Source organism: Dioscorea cayenensis, chromosome 7 (assembly GCF_009730915.1).
Source record: "Dioscorea cayenensis subsp. rotundata cultivar TDr96_F1 chromosome 7, TDr96_F1_v2_PseudoChromosome.rev07_lg8_w22 25.fasta, whole genome shotgun sequence".
Lineage (NCBI taxonomy): Eukaryota > Viridiplantae > Streptophyta > Magnoliopsida > Dioscoreales > Dioscoreaceae > Dioscorea > Dioscorea cayenensis.
Window position 1 is genome coordinate 156,979 of NC_052477.1, and position 20,097 is coordinate 177,075.

At 36.7% G+C, this 20,097-nt stretch overlaps 1 protein-coding gene and 1 pseudogene across 1 annotated transcript; one reads left to right on the forward strand and one right to left on the reverse strand.

Moving 5' to 3' along the window:
- Positions 1–3,763: 3,763 nt before the first annotated feature.
- On the reverse strand, positions 3,764–11,726 carry LOC120264667 (protein TRIGALACTOSYLDIACYLGLYCEROL 4, chloroplastic-like). The gene is given in 9 exon segments (XM_039272489.1): positions 3,764–3,779; positions 3,878–3,949; positions 4,033–4,173; positions 7,308–7,366; positions 8,242–8,286; positions 8,288–8,580; positions 8,777–9,131; positions 10,459–10,696; positions 11,321–11,726. Coding segments are annotated over 9 exon segments (1,491 nt in total). The 5' UTR covers positions 11,593–11,726.
- Positions 11,727–14,042: 2,316 nt separating this feature from the next.
- On the forward strand, positions 14,043–15,590 carry LOC120264620 (annotated as a pseudogene).
- Positions 15,591–20,097: the final 4,507 nt, after the last annotated feature.

Here is a 20,097-nt window from a genome sequence, read left to right on the forward strand (position 1 = left end):
ATAAAAGTGAACATTAAAAGTATTGTGAGTTTGGATAAAAGAGCACATCTGGTATGGAAAAAAAAAAACAACATAATTTATAAAACATAAATATCATTATCGTATACCATATATTTTGGGTATGTTGCCAACTAGACTATTGTTAAGTGATTTAAAAATTATATAATAATAAGAAAAAAATAAATATAATGTCAATTACTTTCTTTTCGTTAACTTTATATGTGGGGGGTCTCTGCTTGGCAGCAGCTGGCAGGCGAGAGGCCAAGGCTCGTGGTGACACAAAACAATGACAAGCACCGGTGTTGGTAACAATGTTCCAAAGGCTAATAGTACTTTTTAGATGACAATTGAGGGTGCAAGTTGCTAATTGAATTTTCTTATGCCTCAATCCCAAAGAGCTTTTGGAAAAGGGCATTGTTTCTAATATTGGCAGGCATATTGGAATCATGGCTTATCTTGAGAACCTATAGTTGATTTTTTTTTTCCAATTTTTAGAAAAATGGATTTAAATCATGTGTAATGGATTTGAGATTCTTTGATAGAAATAGTGGCTCATATTTTGAAAAAAATCAATAAGTGGCATCAATTAATTTGTTTATAACAAAATACAGAATTAACATACTCAATGAATAATATATATATATATATACTTATATATATAATATCGATGGAAGATGACCATAGGGAGTATTTTTTAGTAAAAGGGAGCAGGTCATGGACTTACGTAAATCTTTAAATGGAGTGATTTGAAATTACCGACTTTTATTTGGAACGAGAATAAGCTACTAGTTTTCTATTATTTTATTTTAAACAAAAAATAGATAGAACACAATTCATTAGCAATAAAATCAAATATTACAAAAAAAAAAGAATGTGAAAGGGTATAAACACATGGTCTACTAAATATAGAAGTTTAAGTGGATGAGTAAATAACAAAGAAGAATAGGTGAGCCTTTTACAATACAAAAATGAAGCTTTTGCCGAGCCCAATTTTGATTCAGGCAATCAATCCACTTAGATTATTTTTCAAGCCAGTCACGTGACTGGTTAAAAATTCTGCCAAGCGATATTGAAATTGCGATAATGATGGTATCTTTATCTTGGTCACAGAAGTATAAACACGAAAAAACATTCGATTAATTTTAACATTCTCTTTCCACTGCAAAGGCCATATTTAAAAATTTTGTTTAAAAGGATAGATTTTATTTATTTTAATTTTTAAATAAAATAAATTAAATTTTCCATATACTATTCAATCCATAAACACCGAACAACTAATTAGCGCAGACACTTTAAGAAGATCTATATATAAGTACATCATCCATAAATAATAAATCATGATTAAATAATTTACTTGTATTTTGTTTAAAAAAGGAATTCTCTGTGCTATTTTAATTTTTATATTTCTAACACACACATTATTCAAACTTTTCCATACAAATAATTAATCTTTTGTCCAGTTAGCTTGTACTTTGACACATTTGAAATAATACCGCAACTAGAATGATAATTAATTATATACATAAAAGTAAAAAGTTTCAAGGGAGGGAAATAACTAAGAAGTGCCACAAGTTGCACATTACTTAATTTAATATTCTTGAAAAAATAAAAGTTATTTCTTTTTGACAATATTCAGTTTCAAAGTTTGAACACATTAATTAAGAAAATTAAATTAAATTAATAGGATCACATTTTTAACATTGAAATTGAGTTTGTGTACGTCTGTTTCTTAACTTGGGGAAAGCAAATATCCATTTTGAACATAAATACACTTAATTTTCTTTTTGATAAATCCATGAGCTCCATCCTTATTTCAAATATATATGCTATATATTTATTTATTTATTAGCAACTAATTTTTTATATAAAGAGTTTAAAATAGTAATTTGTTTTTTTTATTAAAATTCGTACAGCAGCGCTACATTTTCAACCCCAAAATGCATACACAGTTGAGGTTAATTATATTAATGAATCTTAAATTTTGTGTACTTTTAGCTCTAAAACATGTACTCAAATAATTTATGAATTATTTACAATTTGATCAATTGAAAATGATTATTCAAGAAGATCTATAGTTGTCATCACTGGCAAGTTTGTTTATCATTTTTGTAACTCTACTACCAAAGTTCGTTATAGTCGGATATCTTAACCATCACTTGTGCAGTTGGTTACGTCTCAATATTTTATTAACTGTACTGGCAAAAATAAATTATTTATTTATTAAAAATATTATAATAAAAAAACACAGAATAAAATTAGAATAATAATATTGTTATTATTTTTGGCTGAAGTGACAACTACTTCTATTTTTAAATATTTATTTTTCCTAATTTATTTTTATATATTTTATGTGATCGTTAATCTGCAAAAAGTAATAATAATAATAATAATAAATATGGTAGGAACCCGTGGACCTAACCCATAGTACCAGTGCTTTTGACTGGCAGGCACTAATGCACATAACTTTTTGCACCAAAGCCAATAAGACCTCCAGCAGTACTTGTGGTTGGTACCCAATCCTCAAAACACATGGATCTGAGATGAATATATATATATATATATATATATAAACACTTTAAGGGACAACTATTCACTGGATTGCATTGAATGGGTGGGACAGGTGAAAATTATTTGGCTTTTGTACTATCGGTAGTAGTATCATCAAAATTGAGCAGAGATTTTCATTACATGCATGTCAAACATGCCAAAGCATTTGTCATAATTAACTAGAAATGAATTCAATGCAAAGTTTAAATTGAGTAGCAATGAGTCATGAATGGAATGGCTTGACAAGGAAGCGTTGGCCTAGATCACGGAAGATTTTCATTGATTGATTGCGCTTTCTGGAATAATGAGTGTCTAAACGTTGCACTTAACCCATTATCATCTCCATCTTAGTGGTGATCGAAATTCGTTCAGTATATTCAGTTTCTTTTTAATTAATTACAACAAAAGGTGGCTTCATTATTCTTATTATGCCATGTTTTATTAGTAGTCAAAAATTTCATTCCTATTTGATTAAAATGGACCAAACCTTATCATTTCTCAAAAACATTTGAATTAATATACATATGGGCGTTGGCATGTCACATATTGCATATGTCTTCGTTCGAAAAATGAGTTTTAATTACTGTGATTTTTCTCTATTTTCGAAATTTAAATTAAAGAAGATTATCTTAAAATTTGAGCTCTATAGTTTTTCAATATATATGCTACATATATGCCTTCAGATATTTAGGGACGCAAAGCTAGAAATTGTAGTGCTCCAAATCTGAAAGGGCATCAAAGGCCACGTTTCTAGCACCATGAATCCAAGTAGTACACTACTGATAAAGGACATAATAACGGAACAAGATTCCTGCTGACCTCAATGAAACCCTACAAAATAGGTTCAAACCAATTTGGCTCATTTTATTCCTGCCAAATAAGTCTTATTGATAAAGACTCTAACAGGACCCTAATTCATGACCTGAAAACCACAAATCAGTCATTTTGCCACGTTACACATAAATATTGCAAACATGATTGAAAACAAAGGGCCCAAGACCATAAATGCACAGACAAATTCAAATTTCAAACCATAACATATAAACTCAATCATATCTTTATACCAGGCTGTTCAACTTGAGCCTCCTACTACATCTTTCCAAAAATTGAAAGGGGTTTGTTGTACACCACTATATATTTATACATACATATCTTTGTACAAAAGATTCAACTAAAATTTCCTTCATACACTTCGATGTATATAATATTACACATCTCATTTACTATACCACCTGCAATTTTCCACTAACGTTAAAGTAAATCAATTAAAAGTTATCTTTCCAGTGTATTAGCTGAGTCAAAGCTTGTTGCCACATGGTCGCAGATTTACCCACGCAACGCATCATGTCTCTTTCCACTATCCCACATCTCTCTCAACTTGAAAACTGCATACTCTGATTTACTGCATAAAAACAATTATATCTTATATTGCATTAGCACATAAATAAACGTTCGAGTAAGCACCAGACAGACAAACAGACAGACCCTGATAAAACCATTGTGATTGAGATCTGCAGCAAGCAAATCTTCCTGATCCAAATTTCTGTGTAGTGACCATTTTCGCAATTCTTGCTGTGGCGTTTATTAATTCTTGCCTCAGCTAAATACCATGAATGATTTTGGCAGCTGCAGAGTGTAGGTAATAACAACCACAGAGCAAGCGACTCTTCCTGGTTCATGGTTTTGAAAGCATGATCTCCATATCAACTGTTTGTGTACGGCCGGGCATCACGGACAAATACTATGAGTCCATAAATCCAAACGCTTCAAGAAAGCTCAAAATGCAGAAGCGCCGAGTGGCGATGCAAAGAATGGCGAGCACGCTGATGGCGAGGAGACCTTCATTCCGAATCCCTCATTCGGCCTTTCTCGGCGTCGAAAGATGTAGTTTGATGGGCCTGTACCGTGGCGGATGATGCTTGTTAAATTGGGTTTCTTGGTGGTCGAGAATAGGTTGACGGCGCGGAGGAGAGGTCTTCGATGGGGGTGGGGGTGTTGGTTTGGGGGTGGGGTGGGTTTTGGGGTGTGGGTGTTTGGTGGGGGTTGTGGTGGTTGTGGGGTTGGGTTGGGTGTGGGTGGGGGGTGGGGGGGGTGTTGGTTGATGTGAGGTGGTTGTTGTGTTTGGGTTTAGGGAATGATTGGCGATGGCCATGGCTGGGGCCGTGCTGGAGCAGTGGAGAACGGAGCGGTTGAGAGAGAGATTCGATTGAAGAAGGGATTCAGTGGTGGAAGTTTGGTGGTGATCCTTCCGGTCTCGGAGGAAGTCAGGAGAGAGAGGTTCACGTCGTGATCCGCCATTGGAGATGGTCTTCTTCGAGGAACCGAGCAAGAAGAGAGGTTGAGAGATCTGAGACGGAGGGCTTGGATTTGATCTCGGCATTTGGGGTTTTTGATGTGGGGTTGAGATGGTTTATACAAGTTGGAATAATAATAATAATAATAAGTATAATTATATTATATTTATTATAACTTATAAAGAGACGTGTGTACAATTTGTGCCGCTTAAAGAAGAATATATGTATATATATATATATATATATATATATATATATATATATATATATGTCTAAAATTAAAGTGTCAGAAATTAAAATCGCATTTATTTTATTTTATGAAAATATATGGGTATACATCATATACCAGCCCATGTACTCTGTATAGGTTTACATGGTGAAATAAACTAGTAAAATCGATGGTGTCATCTTGCATTACGGTAATGTGTGGGAGTCTTTATTAACGTGAAGGTTTCGTTTTGAGGGAAGAGACTGATCAAAATCTGTCTACCGAGATGAAAGCGTTGAGATTCACGTGATGTGTCCCGTCAAGTGCAGTGCTGGTCGCTGATGACTTTTAAATGGGAGTTTTTATGCAACTATTAGATCTATAGAGAGTGCAAATAAGAAATTTAATTTGGTTTTAAAATAATTTTTCAAAATATAAAAGTATTTTAGTAAGTGTCTGTAAATGCCAAATAACTTGTTGAATTGAGATTAGAGGGAATACGACCAGCTTACGGTTCTCTTTTCCAGCAATACTAATAACGTGCACGTCTCAGCTTTGTGGACACGCAAGCAAAAATTGAAGGGAAAACATTAATAAAAAGCAGGGTAATGACGGTACAGCACAGAGCGGAAAAACTGGTCTGATCTGTTGCTCTTTTCTCGTGCTTTTGATCAAAGTTGAGGATTGTCGTTTGCGTTGCGTAGCAAACTGAGAGTTGCTCATAACGTAGAATAATCAACTGTAGGTGCCACTCAAGACAAATAATAGCATAAGCTGGCCATGATTATATGGTCAGCATATATATCTATCTATTTATTTGATTGTTTGGTTTTGATACTTGCGTCATTTCAATGACAGACTTGGTTTTGATACTGCGATCTGTTAATGGCGAATTTTGGTTTTGATCACGATGTATGCTGGTCATTTTCATTTGTCTTCAATGAAAATGATTTGAATATAAAGATACTGAAGTAAAATTAAAATATTAATTTTCTTCTGGTCGCATCTAATGGCCGATTTGGTTTCAGTCTCGATCTTTTGCGTAGAGTGTTTATCTCTTTCTTTACGTAGAAAGGAGTTTGGAATATGGGCACTGTATAGCAGGTTAAAATATTAATTTCTTTTCTTATTCCTGCTCTAATGTAGCATTTAGTTTGATACTTTTCGACAGTGTCGTAAGGTACTGTCTTTGGTGTTGAGAGAGAGTTTGGATATCCTTCGAGGCTGTAGAGTTTGAAAATATTTAATTTCTTCCTTTCACCTAGTCCCCTCTCCCAGTAGTCGTTTAGTTTCGATGCTGCGTCACGTGAGAGTGTTTATATAACTTTCTTTCGTTGAAAGAGATTTGAATATCAGACACCATATGTAAGTTAAAATATTAAATTTCACTTCTTCACTATGCTCTACTCCCAGTGGCACAGTTTTAGTTTATGCTTTAGATCTTTTCGTAGAGTGTTTATATCTTTCTTTCGTTGATAGAGATTGAAAGATTAGGCCAGTATAGTTAAAATATTAATTTCTTTTCTTACTAACTCTAGTCAGCCATTTTAGTTTGATCGTCTTTTCGTAAATGTTGTTTATCCACTCTTTTATTTGGTGAGTTTGAATATCCGATAAGTTAAGAAATATTAATTTACTTCACGCAAAGTACTATCAATGGCCGAAGTAGTTTTGATCACGTCTGCGTAGTATTTATCTTTGTGAATTAAAGAGTTTGAATATCGGAACACATAGTTAAAATATTTAATTTCCCACTACTAGTCACTGTAGCCATATCTTTTTATTATAGGTATTCAGATTCTTTTCGAGAGCGAAAAGGGTTCAGTTTAGCTCATGCAGGTAAAAGCACAAATAGTTGAAACATAAACCACTGAGCACTTTCTGACTGAGCCATGCCAGATGTTTCTTGTCCACTTTATCATATATATATATATATATATAAGATTATTCTAATAGAAATTGAATTAGTGAAGAAATTAGTAGAGATAATTATTTGATGATTCTAATCAATTTAAAGTCAAATAATAACACTAACTACTCATTCGATTAAAGTAAAGAGTATCGATTTGAAGTTACAAAGCAAACAATTTGGGACCATGGTTAACAACAAAATGCTGAGAGATTTAGTCAGCTTTTCAAAGAATCGGAGCTCAATCATAAACTCTTGATTGTTAGGAGTACCAAGCAGTTGCTCTAGCTAGAACCCAAGACCTTCAGGGCCCAGTCTATGGCCAATATTGAACCTCTACTCGGCCAACATTCTTCGTATCTGCCACACAATTCTGGAATCAGCTCGGAAACTGAACGGTCCAATCAGCTACAGTTTGCACAAATAAATCCTCATCAATCAACAGATATATATATATATATATATATGTATAAAGAGCGATGACACTCAAATATGCATATCTTATCTACCACTGGTAATGTGTCAATATAGTGTACCAATAATCAATGCAAGAGAACACTTATAGCGTGTCATATTATAATAACATCAAGAAACAGGCAATTCATTTGTTGTTGGACTACCACCAATTGGAACAATCAAAAGAGATATGATCTATTAAATAGGTTTACTCTCTAGTATGACAAAGGTTTTCAAGTCACTAATCATGCAGTGGGTCATCATCCAAGCTATAATAATAAGAACCAGTTCAATGACACAACTCAACAGCTTACCTTCTTCTGGTTTGTATACTCACCGATGTTTTCACACTTGATATGAAGTTCAATTAACTTTCGAGGAAAGGGCATCAATTAATTGACAGATTAGCTACGCATTGTCGCCTTGCACCTAATTTGTTTCTGTTTCATAGAAGGATGTATCTTACCATATGGATTTATGGATGCTAGTGCCAGTACAGGTTTTCTTCCAGTGATCATTGGTTGTTTCCCATTGTGGTGTATCATGTGTGGTTCTAGCCATCATGTAGCTTCTTTAACCGAAAGGTTCTTTTCACACTTGATCCTATAATAACATGACTACCAAAGAATACTGACCCTATAAGTTCTAAATAACTATAACACGCCAAATTCAAGACATCCTTTGACCTGTCTTGTTCATTCTAGGAATCGTACTGTAGAATCACATAAATAGTTTGGTATTATAAAAAGTATATAAGAAAATGTGGAACCCCTATGTAAACTCTGAAAGTAGAGGAGGGAAAACTAAATTAGTTTAGACTTAGATACCTGTTGCTGAAGAGACACTGTGAGTTGTGGACATATTGCACAAAAGTAGTTCTGGCTCTGGGCGCTGAGAATGGTAAAATTGTTTTGCAACACGAGCAGCAACACTTAGGAATGATGAACCTGAAGGGAAATCGAGGCGAGCATGTATCCTCGTAAGATCAAAAAAGAGCCGCTGGAAGTTTCCATGTTGAGCAGTACAAGAAATGGTGGCAAAAAGATCACCAATGAGTGCAAAGTTTTGTTTCTCGAAACATAAATTCAATGATTCGTGTTGCTGAAGCCCATCTTTCACCAAAATCCTGGTTGAATTTTCTCCAAGTGATGCACTGACTACAGCACCTAGAAGCAACAAAAGTATCACCTTCCATTAATTGACAAACAACTTGGTTAATAATGAAAATAGCATAAAAGATCTGCAATAAAACTAAAACAGTACCTAGGTGCTAAACATCAAGAGGCAGAAATGTTAAGAGGAGCTACGCAAAATTTTCTATCTCATAACAAAGGATAACTTTTCTCAGCATTTTTCCCTTACCAATGGTCCCTGATGCTGAAACATGTGGATCCGAAAGAAAAGCATCATAAGGTTGAACCATCTTTAGCTTGCCCTCTTTCTTTCTCCAGAAGTCCACAAATCTTCTTATGGATATAACAGTCTTTGCACACAATCCAGGCAGCAAAGACAAAGGTATCTGACTTTTTTGAGAACAACTTAGGGGCTTGGGTTGTCCACTGTTATGCTGTAAGCTTAAATGGTAGTTAATGCCAGAAGGTGATGCCACTGAAGCAAGATCAATCCCCATCGACAATGGTACATCCCAATATGTCCCATCTTGATCAACATAAAGTGCGGGGCAAGCGGCTTCCAACTGTAGATTGTGCTGCGAAAACTGCAAAGCTCCAAGGAAACACAACCAGAAGAATAATTTGAAAGCAATCTCGTAAATTGAAATTTTAGTGAGGTAGCAATCTCTGGGAGTGAATCAACAATGTCACAAGCACCCATGGAACATAAATGTCATATAAAAAGCAAAGGGCTTACAATAGAGTAGCTATCAAATTATACCTCAAGGCTGAACTTTCTCATAGACAAAATAGGAACATGTCATAGCCCGAATGCCAAATATTAACACTAAGTTCAAGACATAAAGTTGGAAAAACTGAATGTTTAATGAGTAAATGTTCAGACCAAATAAAAAGTAAATTACTTGTTCATGGACATATTGTACTGAACAGAAGAATTCTCGGCAATTTAATAGTGCAAAGGTGATGTGAATAATCATATAATCATAACATGATATCCTATCCAATATCTCAATAGCACTAGAAGCAATAAGTAACAGTAACAGAATGCTATTATCTGCCAAGCAGTGAAATTCCCAGGTCTTTTAAAGTAATTTACATATCATTGCAGTAGTGGTGTCAAAAGGCTGTCTTGCAGCAAATCATTTTGCAGGAAAATTTCCCTTGTTTTCATTCTCCCTATATTTAATCAGGATTCGTTCATACCAATTGTTGTATAACTTCTTCACTCCATTCAATGGGAAACTAAATGGATGCCACTGAGTTCATTCCTCCTTTTGCACTGTAATGGCACAACTCTATTTATCACTCAACTCCATCATTGGTTTCTTATTCCCCAAAAAACCCCTTCATTCTTTGGAATGACCAGCATGTTATTCAGGTGGTCAACTTCACCAAAGTATCCCTTACATGCATTGCAATGATATTGACTAGTCACACACCTTTAGACTGTAGTCAAAAAGAATGTGCATGACCATGCAAGATAAAGTATCAAGATGTGGATGCCGTAATGAAAGGAGATATAAGAAGTACAATAAAGTCAGCTACAAGAAAATGAAGAAATCCTAGAAGTCCTAAAGAATAGCAAACACAACTGCAGAATTTGTATTGACAAGGTTGCGCTGAAGAACAAAATTCATCGAGGATACCTAAAAGGAGTGTGCAAGCAATAGGGCAGAGGACATAAAGCACGGCATTCTTAAGATTTGGCAGGTGGAGGTGGCACAGAAGGACATCAAGAAGCTACCCCTGATAATAGGACTACACCAAAAATCCAAACGACCAGTTAGTGATCCTAGCATGTGAAATTGAATATACAGGGGAAAAACCTCTATTAGAGCAGATTTTTAGAGATATCAAATGTAATACAAATGAATTGCACAAGTCATAGAATCAAAATATAAGCATACTTACCTCATGATTGAAAAATAACTTTTGCCTCGAGTTCCTTTCTTTTATATTGTATGTCTCAACAAGTAGAGAAGAATCTGATGGAAACCACAATTCTGTACCAAGCCCAAAAGAAAACATATCATGTATATTACTCATTATGTTCTTAGACCATGAAGCCTTGTTAAGATGATCTGATGCCTTCTCTTTGATGAAGGAAAAAATCTTCTGGACATGGAATTGCTCCAAAAGTGACAAAGTCCTGAACAAGATAATGAACTAAATTAAGTCAAAATATGAATGGAATCACTTAACCATTTCGACCTATGTAAACCATCTCAACAAAACCTTCAACAACCTAAACTTGACAAACGAAGTCACACAGGTAATTGGAAGAAGACTTGGCATTTCCTCTGAAGCATTATATCTGGCAGCAGGGGATAAAGATCATAAGACCAATCCAAGCTTCTCCAATCCACCCAATAAAAAAAAATCTTTATCTTCAACAAGTTAGGAAAAACTTTAACAGTAGACATAGAATGTTTCCAAAATAACCACTCAATGAAAACTTCAATCTGCATCAACTAATACCCAAATGAACAAAAATCCTAAGTTCAGCCAAAAAGCTCAAGCAACAATTTCACTACAACTATCCCAAAACAACAATCTTCAACCAAAATCCAGTTTTTCAACCACTAAATTATAAATATTCAAAACAAGCTTTACAAATCCCAGTTCAAGACGGGCACAAACCAACCAAAATCAACAATTTCAGATACTTGATCACAAATATTTCAAAGAATATAAATCCTTCTAATACACCGCCAGTCCGAGACGCTGCAAAACCTTAAATTTGAGAAAAATACAACAACAACAAAGACATTACCAGTTCTCCCGGAGATGCAGGTTGTGATTGTGGTGAAACAGGAATCCCTGGCCGCCATTGTCGACATCGCCGGAGTAGGATGGAACGAGCGGTAGTGACATAAAGCGGTGCATGAAATCAAACTGCTTGGGCCTCGTAATTCGAACTCCACGCGAGATTCCCAATGGCAGAGGGTCACCAGGCACCGCCCGCGCGGTTCCCTCCATGGTCACTGGTGTCTCGGCATCCAGCTCCAATCCTCCGCCATCCACCGCCCATCTCATCCTCCTCATCGTCCCTCTCTCCCTTCCACGCTCGGAGAGAGCTCGGAAACCCCAACGACGGCGAGCCAAAACCTTCGCCTTTGCGTGGTTTGGGGAGAAGAGAGGATCAGGTAGCAGTGCTCACTGCTCACCAGTGCGCGGAAACGGGTGGCGGGTATAGTTATATTTTATACCCGATCCGTTTAAATTTAGCAAACGGATCAACAATTTAAATCCGCAAAACTATATTGATCCGATAACCCGTTTAATACATATAATTTGCTTAGAACATTTTATTTAAAACATTTAGAAAATTAAATGTTTCCGGTTTTGGTCTTGAAATATAATTATTAGTATCTAACATTATTTTATTGGTTTTATCTTATTAGTAAAAATCTCAAAAATTAATATAAATTATGTATTTTTTTTAAATAGGTTACTCATGCATTATATATATATCCACCACTAGGAACCCTCGGGACTCAGTCTAACTAGTACTACTCATGGTTGTAAGTGAGAGGGTCCCCGAGTTCGAACCTCTCACCTACAATTTATATCTAGGGTCGCTCATGGGAGTTACGCGTGAGGATTACCTCTGCCTTCCTCCTCCAGGGGTTGCGTGGCGGGGGATTATTCTCGTGAGGTCATTCAAGCCCACCGTAGATGCTGGCACTCCGTCCGCTTTGTCGTCTCTTCGCTTGTCACTTGTCGACTTTTGTCACAGGTACAATAATATAAGTGATCTTAACCAACATCCACTATTTTGTGAAAAAAATCAACATAATGCATTTAAAATATATTAAAAAAACAGTAACTAATAAGTACGTTGCACCTAGAACGGGACTTTAAAAACTCAAAACTTCTCTTCATTGTTGGAGCCAAACTTCTTATTTTTTTTTTCACAATCAAGACAGTAGTTACTATGATTAATTAAAACTGACAAAGCAAAATATGATTAAAAATTTCAGCGTTTACCGAATGCTTCAAACAAGGTTTAATTATCATACAGGTCCCTATAATTGTGTACTTTTGGCTCTTTTAGTCATTCTAATATTTTTAAATACAATTAAATCCTCATATTTAGTCAAATTGGGTCATTCTAGTCCACTGTAATATTTTTATATACAATTAAGTCTTTGCAATTTACATTTGCAAATCTACACAGTAGACTAAAATGACTTAATTCGACTAAATATAAAAAATTAATTGTATTTAAAAATATTACAATGATTAAAAAAAATAGAAAGTACACAATTACAAAGACCTGTACAGTAATTAAATTTTCACACAATTACCCAAATCAAGAAGTGACATCACATGTCTCCTTGAGCGAATAGCTCAATATCCCTACTCCAAAACATCCCAAAGTTCAAATACAAAAAAAATAAAATAAAATAAAGGAACTGAATGAGACTGTATATGCAATCAAAGTGGTTCATTATCTGGAAGCAAAAGAGAAACGTAGAAAAAGATAGCTCAACCGTTTCAGTTGTTGCATGTGGAGCATAGAGGGACTGTTGCACATCCTGATCGCTAACAAGATTGTCAAGAGTGTAAGCCTAGTTTTTGGTAAGGATATAACATTATTGTATTTAAATGTCTAGACTCCTGTTGATGGTGATTGAAGATATGGGTAGGGATGGATGTGCCGACTGTGGTTGTCGGCAGCTATGTGGAGAATGGAGCTTGGTAAGGTTGCTATTCATGTATGAGGATAGGAGGTATGGATGTGAGTGTAGTGGTGGAGCAGTTAATGGAGTTGTTTGCTTGAGATAAGAGAGAGAGTATTAATTATTTAGAAATCTCTCTTAATTTGAGCCAAATCAATAGGCATGGATTTAGAAATGGTCTTGACCAATAGTTGGTCTGATGTATGGCATAGCCAATAGTATAATGGGCTGTATTTGCTTTATCTATTACTTTTTTATTACTTAAGTGGAACAAGAGCTAATTGTTCATTGGTTGGAACTCTATCTTTGAGAACACCTTACTTTTTATCTCTCTTATGACCACTAATAAACATTTCACCGAACACTTATAGCTTCAGGTATTAATGTAAGCAAGCATTTCGTCGAACACTTGTTTTTGAGGTCTTTGAGTTTCATTCTCTCTTCCCCCACCAACAACTTAAACACTAATAAAATACAATTACTCAAATCAAACTTAATGAATGGCCGGGAAATTACTAAAAAAAAAAAAGTAAATATAAATATAATAATAAATCCAGTCCAATTAGATTTGAATCAATTCCTACCAATATAAAGACAAAAGTAAATATTAGACCTCACCAGTCACCACCAAACTTTTTTCTTTTCAATGAGAAGAAAAGACCAAAAAAAAAATAACATTTAGAATCTGAGCTTCTAAGCCAAGTACATTAATTGTAAGCCAAGCAAGAACAAAAGCACCACTACCACCTTTTTCTATATAAAATGATACCACTTGTATCATCTTCTTCCTCCTCTACTACGTACCTCAAAATCTCTTTCTCTAGTACTACACCAACAATGAAGTCCTCTTTCTCTGTTATCAAGACATCCAAATCAATGATCAAACCAGCTAAACCAACTCCACAAGCCACACTTAACCTCTCTGCCATTGATAACCTCCCAGGCTTGAGATGCAAGGTCAAAACATACCATGTATTCTCCATGGGCGTCCATGAGCCAGGGAAGATCATAGGAGAGGCAATATCTAAAGCATTGGTGCATTACTACCCAATTGCCGGCAGGTTAATCGAGTCGAAACAAGGCAAGCTTCAGATCAACTGCACCGGAGACGGCGTCTTTCTCGCCGAGGCCTTTGCTAATTGTACACTAGAACAAGTCAATTATCTCAGCCACCCTCTCTTCCCTACTCACCACCAACTCCTCCCTGATCCCAGCCCAGACCTCGACCCAACCGATATCCTCGTTCTCATTCAAGTATATACATTGCATATATATATATATATATATATATATATTTCCATTCTCTTGAATTTTTCTTAATGCATGCAATTTACTGAATTTTATCATATTATTTTATACATAACAAAAACAGGTTACAGAGTTTGATTGTGGAGGATTTGCGATGGGGCTAGAGTTTTGCCATAGCATTTGCGACGGTCTCGGGGCGGCGCAGTTCTTTAAATTGGTGGCAGAGTTTGCAAGAGGTCTCACAGCTCCGACGGTGACACCGGTGTGGCTCAGGGAAGTTATCCCTACACCACCAAATCTATCATATACTTCATCAAGTGAATTACCTCAATTACCAATATTACCTAGCTATAAATTAGAACAACTTACTATAGACATATCTATGGAACAAATAGGCATGTTCAAGAACAAGTACTACAAGCTCACAGGACAAAGATGTTCAATGTTTGAGTTTCTAGCAGCTAAAAGTATGGCAATGCAGGACAAGAGCTATTAACTTGGAGAGTGATGAGGAAATGAAGCTTGTGTTCTTTGCTAATGTACGTAATTTGGTGGATCCTGAACTACCTACTGGTTTCTATGGTAACTGTTTTTTCCCGGTGAGTGTGACGGCAATGGGCAGTGTGCTTGCAGGAGTTTCGGAGATTGAAGTTGTTAACATGATCAAAGAGAGTAAGAAGAAGTTGCCGGAGGAGTTTGGAAAGTGGGTTGCCGGAGAAGGAGATGATCCTTATCTTCCTACGTTGTCTTATAAGACATTGTTTGTGTCAGAGTGGAGTAGGTTAGGGTTTGGAGAGGTGGACTATGGATGGGGGAAGCCAGTGCAAGTGGTGCCCTTAACTTATTCTGATATTATTCCGGTGTGTATTCTTGGATCGCCGCCGGCGGTGGGGCCGGCACCGGTGACCGGTGCTAGGCTTATCACTCAGTGTGTGGAAGAGAAGCATGTGGTTGGGTTTCTTGAGCAAATGAATATTGGCACGTCATGAGGTCTAGCTACTATACGTACGTAGGAGCATGCATGGTATATATATATATATGAGGAGATTAATTATCAAATATTATTATTAATAAATGTATATATATATGTATGTTTGGAGTGTGACAATTAACGTGTATGTGTTATTTGAACTCACTAATCTTTGTTTATTTTGTTTTCCTAATGATGTTGGGGGACTTAAGGCTTCACTTAAGACCCCTTTCGGAAGCACTAATACGGCCCTTTCGGAAGCACTAACACACCCGTAGATGTCCCAATAACCTGTCAAGATTAGTCTCCAAAACACATGCAAAGATAGGGCTATAATAGAAAAGAAAGAAAAACACACACAAACCACTATGCAGTAATTACGTGGAGTTCGGGACTTTTGCTCTACTGCCTCACGGAGTCGAATTGAAATCCACTATGAAGAATATCTCTGATGGCTTGAACAACTCTCAAACTCGTCTCAAGAAGAAAACAATAAAAAAATCCTGACTTATATATATCTCATCCCCAACTCAATGAGAGATAATCTTATTAGCGTATATTATATGCTAATATATCTTTATATACTAACATAATAATATAAATGCTAATATATTTATATAACATAAGTCAACGTGTGACTAACATGCACATACCCACAAAGCCACTCATAGTTATTTCTTATCATTGTTTCTTTTCACAAATGAGAAGTTGTGAAGTTGTTTGTTTTCTCATCTATTACAGTTCAATTTTTCATTATTAGCTTCAGTAAAATTTTATTTTTTCAAGTACTCATGTAAATGGTGAAAATTCTTGGCGCGCTCTGTTTCTGATGATTAATTTTTGGGAGTTTTGAGTTTTTAATTAAATCCACGATGAAGGACTAACCCAATAAATCAACATCAATGGTTCTAATTTATTGCACAGAACCATCCGACTCTATTCCACTGCAAGAAATATGTACTTTTATCAACTTCAAGATTTTGCATTTGTTATCACAAGTTTGTTTTGAAATATATATATATATATATATATAGTATTATTAAAATTATAAAAAAGAAATAAATATCCATTGACTTGACACTTTTCCTACTTCTCTATCCAATATTGAAAATGATTGTCGATCCCAATAACTATCCTAAATGAATGCACACTGCCGCGCGTCCTTGACTTCTCCACTACATATAAATGCAAATGCAAACACATGTATATATATACACAAACAATTCAAATCATTAAGAAAAGTTAATTAAGACTCATTGTTGGTGAACGTTAATAAACCTACGATATTAACACAACACTTAGCCATAGACATTGAAAAAGTAAACAATAAACAAAAAACCATTTAATAATCTCATCTTTCTTAATCGAAACATGTGAACGCGAAGACAACCAAGACAAGTGTGTGGTCCAAGGAAAGCAAGGTAAACAATCCATGATCTAAACTTACCACCTACCACTGTTGAAAAATATATTTCCAAAAGTTGACAGAGACCTACATGCAAAGTCATCAGCTGCTTAAAATCTTAACATTCCCTTAGTCTCTATAAATACATGCACGTAATGATGGTGTTAGGAGTGAGATGTTAAGTGTAAACAAGAAGCTGGTGGAGTGAAGAGTAAGAAGAAGAAGAGCACTTGATATTCAAAATACTTCTCACTACTCTCAATACAAACCATTCTCTCATATATAAAGAGAGACAAGACCTCAAAAGCAGTCAACCTGACATGCTATGAAGACTTAACCTAACTTAGACGAAAATAAGTCTTGACAGCTACTAAAACCTTAACATAGGATAACACAACTGACCATTCTCATGCAACATACGTACATGGCATTCTAATACTCAGCTTCTCTAATAACCAATGTGCACTATGAGTAGTCTTCAACACACTCACTTACTCAGAGATTTGTTTGACTCCAAGTCGCTCGATAAGGTGAACATGCTTCTTGACGGTCAGCGCTTTGGTAAGAACGTCAGCTGCTTGTTCGTTGGTGCTGCAGTGGAGAAGTTTGATTGCTTCATCGGTAATTAATCCTCGAATGAAATGGAACCGAGTGTCGATGTGCTTAGTCCGGCCATGCATGGCCGGGTTCTTGGCGATCGCTATTGCAGATTTGTTGTCGCAATAAATAATTGTAGCTTCCAATTGTTTCTCATTCATGTCTTCTAGAAGTCGTCGCATCCACATAGCTTGACAGGCTGCCGAAGTCGCAAAGACATACTCGGCTTCGGTGCTCGACAACGCTGTGATTTCTTGCTTCTTTGAACACCATGCTACAACAGCCGAGCCAAGACTAAACACCCAATCAGTTGTGCTTTTCCGATCATCAATGGATCCGCCCCAGTCACTGTCCGTGTATCCTTCCATCTTGAAATTATCAGTACGCTCATATAACAGCCCAAAGTTGATAGTACCAACGATGTAATGCATAATACGCTTTACCGCTCCGAGATGGTGCATTGAGGGACAATGCATATACCTGGCCACGACTGAGACAGCGTACATTAGGTCTGGACGAGTGTGCGTGAGATACAGTAGACTTCCCACAAGCTTCCTATACTTCCCTCCATCTGCTTCTCCAGAACCATCATCAAGGCTAAGTTTTTCATAAGGATTCATAGGACTTTGTTCAATTTTGCAATCAAGCATGTTAGCCTCGCGTAAAAAATTCTCAGCATATTTCCTTTGAGACACAAAGATGAAATCCTTGCCTTGCTTCACTTCTAAGACTAGGAAATATTTGAGGAGACCAAGATCGGACATTTCAAACTTTGTCATCATAGTTTCTTTAAAGTCCTTCACCATCTCCAGAGAAGACCCCATATAGATAATATCATCCACGTAAATGCAAAGGAGAAGAAGATGAGTGGAACCTTGAGATTTTTTGTAGAGGGTGGGTTCATTTGCACTTCGTTCGAACCCGAGCTCAAGAAAACATTGGTGCACTTTGCTGTACCAAGCTCGAGGAGCCTGTCGTAGACCATACAATGCTTTTCGGAGCTTATATACCTTCATTTCCTCCCCTTGAGTGATAAAGCCTTGAGGTTGAGAGACATAGACTTCGTCATGTAATTCGCCATTTAAGAAAGCGGATTTAACATCAAGTTGGTAGATTGGCCAGGCATTGTGCGCACCGAGAGCAAGAAGGACTCGTATGGTCTCCATACGAGCCACTGGTGCAAAAACCTCATCAAAATCGACACCTTCTCTTTGTGAGTAGCCCTTGGCCACCAGACGAGCCTTTCGCTTGTGTAGGACTCCATCGAGCACCATATTTAGATTTATAGATCCACTTTAGTCCTCTGACTCGCTTCCCATTCGATGAAATCAACCAGCTCCCACGTCTGGTTTCGTTCAATTGCTTTCATCTCATCGATCATGGCCATTTTCCACTCAGAATCACCAACAGCTTCTTCATATGTGATAGGATCTGAAGCTGTGATAGCAAAGGCACAAGAGTTGTAAATATCTGTGAGAGAGCGGTACCTGGCGGAACTTTCGCAAGAAGGATCATCATTGATGGTATTGTCTGAAGAGGCATTGCTTCGGTTGACTGGAGATGAAGTAATTTCATTGGATTTTTCTCCTGGTGTTGTAACGACCACAAAACTAGGTGCTGAGTTTGAGGGAGACAAGGTGGGCCAATCCCATGCAAGATTCTCAAAAAATCTCACATTTCTGCTGATACACACTTTGCCATTTGACGGGTCAAACATTTTATAAGCCTTCGTGTCTTCACAGTAACCGATCAATACACACCTCTTCGTTTTGGAGTCCAATTTTTGGCGAAGATGTGAGTCAACTAACACATGGCCCACACACCCAAAAACACGCAGATGTCCAACTGATGGCTTTTCTCCTTTGAGAGCCTCATACGGGGTTTTACCTTTGACCGCTTTAGTCGGAGACCGATTCAAGATGGTGACAGCAGCAGCCGTTGCCTCGGCCCACAAGTTTATCGGAAGATTCATCTCCCGAAGCATAGATCGCGCCATCTCTACCACCGTCCGGTTTTTTCTTTCTGCGACTCCGTTGTGTTCGGGTGTATAAGGAGCCGTGAGTTGGTGAAAAATCCCATGAGATTCACAGTATGCAATGAACTCCCGTGAGAGAAACTCCCCTCCTCGGTCTGTCCTAAGAGCTTTTAATGAGAAACCAAGCTGTTTTTCTTGCATCTGTTTGAACACCATGAAGCGTTCCAAGGCTTCGGACTTCCTCTGCATGAAATAAACCCAGCTATATCAAGAGTAATCGTCGGTGAGAAGAAACATATACCTGTTTCCTCCCATAGATGGCACTTGCATTGGTCCTACCAGGTCTCCATGCACAAGTTGTAGAGGAACAGCTGCCCGCCGTGGTGTTCCTTTTGGAAAGGAAGAACAAGTTTGTTTCCCCCAAGCACATGCTTCACAGGGATGCTCTAGCTCACCGGATGCAATGTCAGGTAGATCCTTGACAAGTTGAGTTTGAGCCAAAAATTGCAAACTTCTTATGTTCAAATGACCAAATCTCTTGTGCCAGAGTTTGAGCTCGTCATCTGTGTTAAAAACAACATTGGCCAAAGTAATGTTCCCGGCATCAAGTGGAAACATTTGATGAGCAGTCATGCGCACTCGTGCCAGAATTTTGTTGTTGAGCTCGTCA